Raw genomic sequence first — 11,279 nt, 5'->3', positions numbered from 1 at the left:
ACATATATATATATATATATATATATATATAATTAGTGACAGAAGCAGTATTAATACTAAAGGTTATCTTTATATCAAACTCAACATGGATACTTGTTAGAACACCAAACAGAACATGCTAATGATGCAGTATTCAGTGTTCTAACAAGAAATGCATCTTAAGTTGACTATAAGGATATGTGGGGGGAAGGGGGTGTCTACTCCTTATGCAGAGTCTGATCACCTCCTGTACCTACACCTTAGATCGATCATGGCATCTGATGTGGCTTTTTAAACCAGACAATGTATTGAAAAGACACCCACACAGATTGCATATCTGATTTAGAGCACCAAGAGTTGCAGTTAAGTTCTAATCTTTGTGGATCTTAAAATGTCTTTTGAGGCCTCCATTACATTTGAAGGACCTTATGGCATACACGGTATTGAAAGGTGTGCACAGATAGATAGGCAGAGCAGTTGGTGGAGGTTCATTTTAAAGTTGCAGACTTTTACATTCTCAAACTTTTACCACCTCATGCAACAACTAATATCAATGAGCCTAGATATAGCAGTTAAATCTCAATAAAACCACACCATACAATGTTAAAAACAAAAACAAAGACACAGTGGATAGTGTAATCCTAGATACACAAATGGACTGGATGATCATGGTTGTTATGCCTTTCATCAAAGATCTACTGGATCAAAGCTGACTCGAGGCTAAACAACAGACAGAATCCTTCTTCTAGCTTTGGAAACCCTGCCCCAACTATATAAGAGAATTCTTCGGACTACTGCTAAATTTTTACTGGGAATTTCTTTCAGAAAAAAATCTTCCACTCTGTTAAAAAATATAGGCAATGGTACTTGAGGAAATAGTTGATAGAATTGCCAGAGCAGCTGTCTGGCTTCCGTGCTAGTGGCTCGTAAATAGCATTATTTGAGCATAATCGTTACCAGCGTTGCCTTCTAGCGCTTGTGCTGGTGGCACGTTAAAAAATCATTCGAGCGAGGTCGTTGCCAGTGCTGCTGGACTGGCTCCTGTGCAAGTGGCACATAAAAAAAAACCTTTTTGAGCATGGCTGTTGCAAGTACCATGTAACTGGCCCTTGTGCTGGTGGCACGTAAAAGCACCCGCTACACTCTTGGAGTGGTTGGCGTTAGGAAGGGCATCCAGCTGTAGAAACTTTGCCAGATCAGATTGGAGCCTGGTGCAGCCTTCTGGTTCGCCAGTCCTCAGTCAAATCATCCAACCCATGCCAGCATGGAAAGTGGACGTTAAACAACAACGATGGTGATGAACCTAATAAATAGCATGTAATGTTCCCATCACTAATAATGCCTAAGTGTGAATCAAACATGCAAATTGTTTTGAAATATGTCAGCTGAAAAAATAGTATTGGTTGATATTAGAATTTTATCTAGAAAATTTTAGCAATTACAACACAAATTAATACAACACTGAAATCAAATCAAGCAAAACTAGAGGGATTTAAGGAATGACCAGACAGTAAATAACAGAGAATAGCAATACTAAGGCCATAGAATCACTAATTTATTCTTAACTATAATATAGCTAGGAATAATTGCTAATGAGGAGACAGTTTTGAGGTTTGTTTTTTGTTTTTTTAAAGGGAAATGGTTAGTGAAGACTAAGAAATTCTATACTAATGTTATTAGGAATAATTGAACATTAGGAGGAGACACAGCAAACTGACAGTGAGATCATTATCTTTAACTAGCATGTCAATGAAGTAGGATATAGGGAAATCAGTGACAATGAAAAGAGAGGGGGGAGGAAGTAACTGAGACAGAACAGCCGGCAAGGAGGTCAACCCACCTGATTTTTTAACACCACTTTCATATTTTATCTGTCCTGAAAAGTTTTATAGAAAAGAAAAAAAAAATGAAATGTGCATAAATTAATTGGAGTGAAATATAAAGTTATTCTAGGGAAGAGGTTAACAAAAAAAGAAAAAATTTCTTCATAAGCAAATAATAGTTTGGAGTATGAATGCTGAGAGAGGTACTATGTCCTAATGGAATTACAATAATATGAACATTGATTTTATGAGTATTAGTAAACTTGTAATAATCCCATGACAACATAATTAATGCTAATTAATTTAAATACAAATTAAAATAGCAGCAGGATTGAAATCAGGGGGGTTTTTTTACATGTGAAAATAATTTTTAAAATTTAAAAAAAAAACAAACAAACCTAAGTAAAATAATCACTCACCACAATATTGAACCATGTATGTGGGTATCTGAAATCTCATGGCTAATATAAGAACAATATAAAGTTGTACACGTAAAAATTATAGAAGACAATTTTAAAACAATCCCTTACATAACAAGAAAATGCCATCATGGTATGCCGTCCAGCTCTAGATATTACTGCTTAATAATGCAAATATCACTGGATTTGTAAATTGTACTGCAATAATCCACGAAAAACTCAAATGTAACCAAAATATTTTCTTGGTACAAGTTGAGAACCTTAAAGAAATTAAGATTCATGTCATCTTAAAGAAAACTAAATCTTAATTTATTAACTAAAACAAATGATTAGATTAATCCATTTCGACCAAATTTATAAATATTCCAAAAATATAGAAATTATAAGTTGACATCTATATGTTAGTGTGGCAATATCACAAGAGTTTGAAAAATGTCTTGGGAGTTTTGTCACAAAGAACAACAAAAAAGGAATCATTTACTTGGCATAAAATCAAATTTCTTTGATAAGAAAGTGGTCAACAGAATCACATAGCTCCGAACACACAAATCATGAGTGTTTATGTGTGAACATGCATGTGTGTAAATGTGTATGTATATGTGTATATCGATGTGTTGAATTAATACAAAAAATGATAGAAACATTTTGATTTAACCACAAGAAAGAACATCATTGACACCTGCATCAAGGTAGTTCTTCAGACAGAACTGCAACCATTTAAAATACAATTCTTAACTGACTTACTGTGTTTTTGTGTTCCTTTGGGTCCATCAATCCACTGAACTTTAGGGAGGTCTCTTAAAACATTCAGCAAATATGGTAGGATTTTTTCTTTATACTGTCAGTAAGAAGAAAGGAAAGAATATAGCTCCAGCAAATAAACATAATCATCATCATCGTTTTAATGTCAACATTTCCATACTTACAAGGTGCATTTTCTATGGCTGGATGCCTTTCCTGTTGCTAATCCTCATATCTATTCTAAGCAGCATACTTTCCCTCAACCTTCCCTGCTGCCTACACTAACTACTCTGGCTTGTTCTCTTCTCGTTATCATCTCAGAACTGCTATTATTTGAATATTTTCTCTCTAGACATTCATTATTTTAATACCCATATTTTCACACTTGCATCAGTTGGACAGAATTCAGTGAAGCAGATCTTCTGCAGCTGGATGCCCTTCCTGTCACCAATCGGCACTTGTATGTAAACAAGTAAAAGATAAAAGATTATGCCAAAGCAACACTTTGAATCTTCTCCATCAATTTTGAAAGCATTATTCTTACCAGTAAGAATTGCAAATTATTTACAGTAAAAAGAACTTAGAAACTTTGAGAGAGATGAAATAAATTATTTTTAACGGTGGAACTCAAAGTAGATAAAATCATAAATAGATTATTGGGTTTAAAAAAATCCCTTATAGAAAAAAATGGAATTGAAGACTACATGTGGATATTTTAAACCAATACTCTACAAGCTATTATTAATAGCTTTATCTACTTCAAGTTCCACCATTAAAAAACTTTTTTGGCAATACTAGCATTATTGAAATTACTAACAAGGAAGAGACCCTTCAACTTAGTGGGGTTTTAATAAAGAAGGAGATGGATTTATTCTAGATTTTGAGAAGTTAAAGTATGACAGAAACAGGAACAGGTGCCTTGCTACAGAAAAGATACATGAAAACCTTAGATTACATAAAGTGGGGGGAGTTAAATGATAAAACCTCCTTTGGGAGCACAACCATAATTGTACAGTTTTATTCTTCAGACTGCATTAAACACACAACCATATGAATAAAAATTCATAAAAAAAGGTTCATACCTGAAGTCCAGACTCTAATAGGTATATACCCAAAGCAATAATAACATCCTGCGACCGGCTATCCAATCTAAGTGTTCCATGGTTACTTTCAACTGGACATAATTTCATAATCTTGTTAACCTGTAAGAGACAGACATTAAATTAGGAAAAATTAAATATGGTGGTGCCCCAGCATGGCCACAGTCTGATGGCTGAGACAAGTAAAGGAGTAAAAGAATAAGAAAGAGATCATCATAATAAATATATTATCATTGTTATTGAGAGAGCAGTGCATGCCATCAAAGTGACAGTGGGGTAAAACATACGAAGCCCATTATACCCATCAGGACTACCAGTCTGATAAGGGTACACCAGGCACATGCATCACAAACATGTGTGTGCAACATGGTGATCCCATATCAAGATGAATAGCAATTAGAATTTTCTTCAAGTCCAGTAGCCCATCCCACTCAAAAGGTCCCTGGTTAAGGATGATGAACAAAAAACACCCATGTTTCCAGAGGTGAATTATCCAAATCCCAAAGAATTCCTCTCAACACATGGCTATGATGCTCCCCACTACTTCTGATTCTTCGGGACAGGAAAGATTATCAGGAGGGTATTAAGTACTTGAAAGACTATTGATAGATTGTGGATACCGAAGGTTACAGGAGTAACCTGCTACCCACGTAAGAAAAAACCGAAGTCAAATCATCAATAATAATAATAATAAAATGTATCCAGTACATAAAATACACACAGAGTGACAAAAGAAAGACACAATGTACTTTGTAAAGTGTCTGGTGTGTGTGTGTGTGTGTGTGTGTGTGCATGTGTGTGTGCGTGTGTGCGTGTATATGTGTGTGTATATGTATGTGTGTATATATACGTGTGTGTGTGTGTGTGTGTGTGTGTGTGTGTGTGTGTGTGTGAAATTAAAAAAAGTTAGAGGTTGTGAATCCAACCAACTAAAGGATATCTATCCGATATACTGCTGGTAGGATACCCAATTATTATTAATGCACAAGTGTTTTTTCATTGCATGGCAATTACACTACCAAGTGTAATAAATGGGTGAGGATAAAAATTATTTTACCCTAAATTTATAGAGCAATAAGAAAATGAAGGAGAACACTGGTGGTATTCATCAACTTTTAGACACTATATTACGTCAATTTGTTTATTTACTAAAAGGACAATTATAACAATATACATACATGTATAACATATCATGCTTTATATATATAATATATAAAATATAAAAATATCAGTAATTATTAAAATATATAACATATAACAATTAGAAATTGGGATAATATCATACAGCTGTTTCAGCCAAGAGGCAATAATACCTCATTCTACTTTTATCCATCCACTGGACTGAAGTAATTATTAGATGAAATTGAGGTACTAGGGTGTTTCTCTAGGCTTCATCAGAGATTTTAGAAAGTACATAAGGTTAAGTTATAAATATAAGTACACACATATATACATACTTTTAAATATACATAAATACACATACCTACACATAAATGTACATGCATATGTGTATGTATATGCATGCAAATTAATCAATTATTATTATTATCAGATGCATTATATTATTCATATTAGATAAAATATAAACAGAGGTATGAGAAAATTATTATAAGAGGAGTAATATTGTAATTTATAAAATCAATATATCATTTTAGTTATGTAAGAATGAAACTGTATATACATGATGAATACACATATATATACATATATTCGCCATGATAGATCGCTGACCACTACATACATTTTTTCTCTCCTGGTTTCTTTCTGTGTTCCTTTCTGTGGAAGAGCATAGGCTCGAAACGTTAAAGACTTTTTCAATTCCTGAGCGTTATACTAATACATCTGTTTGTTTTCTACACCAACTGTCTTCATCTTTTGTTTTGTTTTTTTTTTGTGAATTCTCCCTATCATCATCATCATCATCGTTTAAACGTCCGCTTTCCATGCTAGCATGGGTTGGACGATTTGACTGAGGACTGGTGAAACCGGATGGCAACACCAGGCTCCAATCTAATTTGGCAGAGTTTCTACAGCTGGATGCCCTTCCTAACGCCAACCACTTAGGAAGGGCATCCAGCTGTATATATATATATATTTCCGTACAAACATACTCATAGGTACATACGTATTAGATGTGTTTAGAAGGGAGGATTAATGCAGCAGTTCGTATCATTATAATTATATAATTATAACAATAATACACAAACATATATATATTCATATAAACATGTAATATGTTTATTTCTCTGTTATTTTATGTGTATATTATTATACTATTATAATTGTCCTTTTAGTAAATAAATAAATTGACATAATATAATGTCTAAAAGTTGATGAATAGCACCTATTAATCCCCTCCATTTTCTTATTGCTCTCTATATATATACATATATATCACATATGAACTTTTTCCACTTCCGTCTCCCAAATCCATTCACAGAACTTTGGTCAGTCCATGGCTGTAGAAGACACTTGCCCAAAGTACCAAGCAGTGGGACTGAACCTGAAAGTTATGTCATAAGGAAGCAAGTTCCTTAGTCACGCAGCAACAACTGCACCTACAGGAAATCAATTACAATCCATCAACCAAATCTTGAATGTAAAATTCAGAAATCATTAAAGCTTTCAGCCGTTGAATGAAAATACTAAAAAGACAAAAAGGTGTCATCATCATCATCAGCAGCAGCACTATCATCATGATGAGCATTGTTTAATTTAGAGAGGCACTGATGCAGTAGAACAGAGCAAAACTGAGTCTTTGTGAAGAACAAAACCAACCAGAACTATTAAAAACTCACCAAGTTAAATAAAATAAAACCAGGAAATTATGTGAGCCAATATTGAACAATACCAAAATAATTTTGGCATCAAGCAGATCTATTATGGTTATTTCTATAGGAATGATGCTGGCTTAAAATATATTCCATCAATAACATCTGCAAATTGAGAATAAGGCCAAATCAGCTGGGTTTTAAGACTTGTTTTAGCATTATTTTATATTTTGTTGCTGTCTTTTTTGTTTTTATATTTCTCATTTTGGCACGAGTCTATTTAATTAACTCCCCCCCCCCACTCCTACTATCCCCACCTTCATGTTGCCTTTAGTTAATTATTTGAACAACTTCAGTCATTCCCATATTTTTGCATTCTGAATAAATAACCTATTTCCATGTTTGTTTTCTAGATTTGCTGTTTAATCTGTGCACTGGTAGCACAGATACTCCATTTTCAACTATACATGAACCACACCCGAAGGCTTGAGGCAGACAAGAATTCAAGGTAGATAATAATAATAATAATAATAATAACAATAATAATAATAATACTTTCTACTGGAAGCACAAGGCCTGAAATTTTGGGAGAGGGACCAGTCAATTACATCAACCCCAGTGTTTCACTGGTACTTAATTTATCAATCCAAAAGGATAAAAGGTGAAATCAACCTTGGCAGAATTTGAACTCAGAACACAGTAATGGGTGATATACCGCTAAGCATTTTGATTATATCGACTCCCAGTGCTCAACTGGTACTTATTTTATTGGCCCTGAAGGGATGAAAGGTAAATCAACCTCAGCAGAATTTGATCTCAGAATATAAAGAACCACAAGAAATGCTGCTAATAATTCTGCCCAGCTCACCACCTCAAAAACAGCAACAACAATACTATGTTGCAGTTGTATTCACTAGCGTAGCTAGGCAAAGCAGTAGGGGCGGCACACATTCTAGCTACGCTAATGGTTGTATTCTAAGGATATGAGTGAAATTAAACAAAATCCTAAGAAAGAAATATTATAAGAGACTGACATCTTAGTATTTATATATGGAATAAAGGAAAAGTTTAGGTCTGGGACTAAGAGCATCAGAACACATCAAAGCCATTTTGGTAGCGCTTAAAAATCTAAAAACTAAGAAATATTCTAACAGAAATTTTCTGTGGAACAACCATATTTATTATGAGTAAAATTGGGTATTTATTGGAAAAGTACAAGAGCAGGAGAGGTTCTATAGAACTAAAGACGAAGAGAAAAAAAATGAGGGGAAATATTTAGAATGAGAAATAAAAGGTGTCCTTGTTTTTTGTGAAAGAGAAGCAGAAAGTGAAATTCTAGATAAAATAAATATGTAACAGCTCTAAGAGAAAGTCTTCAGTAAGAGATTCCAGCAGAGAAAAATAGAAAATGCCAATATATCTCAGCACAACAAGCTGTAATACTTGTAACGTAAAATAATATTTTGAAGATATATCCAATAGTCAATAATCAAAACTGATAGACAAACCATTTAAGATTTTTAGAATAAAATATGAGATGATAAAAATAATATCAAGAGTGAGCTAAAGAAAGCAATGTAAAATCAATAGCACAAAAAAAAAAAAAACAGTAAGAAGTAAAGCTGAATATTGATAAACACAAATCCTACCAACACAAAAATCTTGTTACACCTGGAAGGTATGAGCTGACTGGCGTGTTTGTTGTTTGTAGGAAGATAAAATATTAAACTTCTAACTGAAGTAATTTTAAAAGTGCATATGAAACAGTCAAAGGCTGTTGGATATTATTCTTAACATAACAGAACTAATAACAGATAGGTTCACAAAGACCAAGCTAAATTTAATAGCAAAACCTAAGAACAAGTAACCTTATCTGGTATCTATCAACTGTTATTGATGTCATTAATCACTGGCAGAGCACAGGGAGTAATAGGTTAGCAGAGGTAAAAGTGTAAGGGAAGCAGATATGGTTGGAAGGGAGAACTGTTTGAAGAGAGCAGCTATAGGAAAAAATTACACCTTGGTTCTAGGATATGATCTGAATTAAATCCTTCCCTCAAAATTTCATGTTAATTTATGTTCCAAACACCAGCATAATAAATGTTATAGATGTTATTTTATTAATTACTGTTTCTTTTTTACTTGTTTCAGTCATTTTGACTGTGGCCATGCTGGAGCACTGCCTTTTAGTCAAAGAAATCAACCTCACAACATTCTTTGTAAGCCTGGTGCTTATTCTGTCAGTCTTTTTGCCAAACCACTAAGTCATGGCCAAACATGTTTCCACATAATATTAGCTTCAAATTTTGGCAAAGGCCAGCAATTTAGTGGGGGAGGGGCAGTTGATTACATTAACCCCCCCCCCCCCGTGTTCAACTGGTACTTATTTTATTGACCCAGAAAGGATAAAAGATAAAGTCAACCTTGATGGAATTTGAACTCAGAATGTGAAGACAGCTGAAGTACTGCTAAGTATTTTGTCTAGCATGCTAAAGGTTCTACCAGCTCACCAATTTTTGTTTTCGCATAATATAGAAAATGAATGACATTCATTCACAACATTTCACAATGTCACGGTACACACACACACACACACACACACACAAAACAGGTTTCTTTCAGTTTCTGTCAACAAAATCCACTCACAAGGCTTTGGTCAGCCTTGAGCTATAGTAGAAGACCCTTTTGCCCAAGGTTCCAGGCTGTAGGACTGAACCTAAGACCATAGGGTTGGAAAGCAAACTTCTCAACCGCACAGTGATACTTATGTCTCACTCATGGGAATCTATCGGTCTAATCTATAGATTTTCAAAGTGGGTGCTACCACACCCTGGTGGGCATCAAGAGGGTCCAGGTGGGCGCTGGTGTCTAAGGGGCTAGTAGGGGAAAAGAACGCATTGGGAGGAAGACAGTGGATTGGGGTATGCTATGAATTTATTATAATATTATTATAGTATTTGTATACAAGTTATAAAATATTATATTAAATATAAAATGGTTCATAGTATATATAAATTAGTAAAATATAAAACTTTTATTTATAGGTGCAGGAGTGGCTGTGTGGTAAGTAGCTTGCTTACCAACCACATGGTCCCAGGTTCAGTCCCATTGCGTGGTACCTTGGGCAAGTATCTTCTACTATGGCCTTGGGCCAACCAAAGCCTTGTGAGTGGATTTGGTAGATGGAAACTGAAAGAAGCCTGTCGTATATACGTATATATATGTATGTGCATGTGTGTGTGTGTGTGTGTGTGTGTGTGTGTGTGTGTGTGTGTGTGTGTGTGTGTGTGTGTATATGTTTGTCATCCCAACATCGCTTGATAACTGATGCTGGTGTGTTTACGTCCCTGTAACTTAGCGGTTCAGCAAAAGAGACAGATAGAATAAGTACTAGGCTTACAAAGAATAAGTCCTGGGGTCAATTCGCTCGACTAAAGGTAGTGCTCCAGCATAGCCGCAGTCAAATGACTGAAACAAGTAAAAGAGTAAAAGAGATACATAAAAATAGGGGTGGGGGTGCTGAGGGTATTATGTGGCCATGAGGGGGTTGGTGGCCCAAAAAGCTTGAGAACCTCTGGTCTTATCCAAGAGACTTCAACATTTTACCACTTACACACTGTCACTTTTTACCCCTATTCTACTCCACTCAGCATCTAATGAGAGCAAAAATTCCTAAATGCTAGAGTAACAAGATAACAGCCTTCTCTGATATAAAGAAAGATCATAATTTGTTTGCTAATTCCCTCTCATCCATCAATATTCAGTGTTCACTCCTTCAGGACAAAGAAATACTGAAAAAACATTTCAAAAATCCATATCGACAGATTCTATCTTGCCAGTAGCCTTATTGACTTCAATTGATTCTTAACTGGAGATGAGATGGTAATTCCATTTCTAAGTCAGACATTCCAGTTTTGTTCAAAGGCTTTCATTGTAGATGACAAAACTTTGGTTCTTTTACATCAAGAATTTTAAACTATAAAGGCCAGGACAAGAATGCCAAGAGGTCACACGTATCTGAAGAATTCTTCCATTCACCCATTACTATTCTCCAGTATTAGCATCAGAAACAGCTTGTGATTAAATACTTTGATATCTTAGTTTCTTTTGATATTTCTCAAGCTTCGTTCCATTATTCTGTCGATTCACAACCATTACAGTCTATCCTCCTTATCATCATTATTATTATTATTATTGTTGTTGTCATTATTATTATTATTATTATTATTATTATTATCATTATTGTCGTTATTATTATTATTATTATTATTGTCGTTATTATTATTATTATTATTATTATTATTATTATTATCATCATTATTGTCGTTATTATTATTATTATTATTATTATTATTGCCGTTATTATTATTATTATTATTATTATTATTATTATTGTCATTATTATTATTATTATTATTATTATTGTCATTATTATTATTATTATTC

The 11,279-nt window shown here is 34.1% G+C and overlaps 1 protein-coding gene across 6 annotated transcripts in view; it reads right to left on the bottom strand.

The window, feature by feature from the left end:
- LOC106872207 (phosphatidylinositol 4-kinase alpha) overlaps positions 1–11,279 on the bottom strand; it is a 140,131-nt gene that overhangs the window by 110,127 nt on the left and 18,725 nt on the right. For 5 of the 6 annotated variants that reach the window (XM_052969097.1, XM_052969100.1, XM_052969101.1 and 2 more), the window contains exons 2-4: positions 4,045–4,164; positions 2,966–3,059; positions 1,820–1,855 (exon numbers count right to left, since the gene is read on the bottom strand). In XM_052969097.1, coding sequence (XP_052825057.1) covers positions 1,820–1,855; positions 2,966–3,059; positions 4,045–4,164 — 250 coding nt within the window. The remainder of the gene's footprint in view (positions 1–1,819; positions 1,856–2,965; positions 3,060–4,044; positions 4,165–11,279) is intronic. The other variant, XM_052969099.1, reaches the window with a different exon arrangement.

Source organism: Octopus bimaculoides, chromosome 6, assembly GCF_001194135.2.
Source record: "Octopus bimaculoides isolate UCB-OBI-ISO-001 chromosome 6, ASM119413v2, whole genome shotgun sequence".
Classification (NCBI taxonomy): Eukaryota; Metazoa; Mollusca; class Cephalopoda; order Octopoda; family Octopodidae; genus Octopus; species Octopus bimaculoides.
The sequence above is the reverse complement of the archived record's forward strand: the minus strand, read 5'-3'. Positions and strand labels throughout refer to the sequence as shown.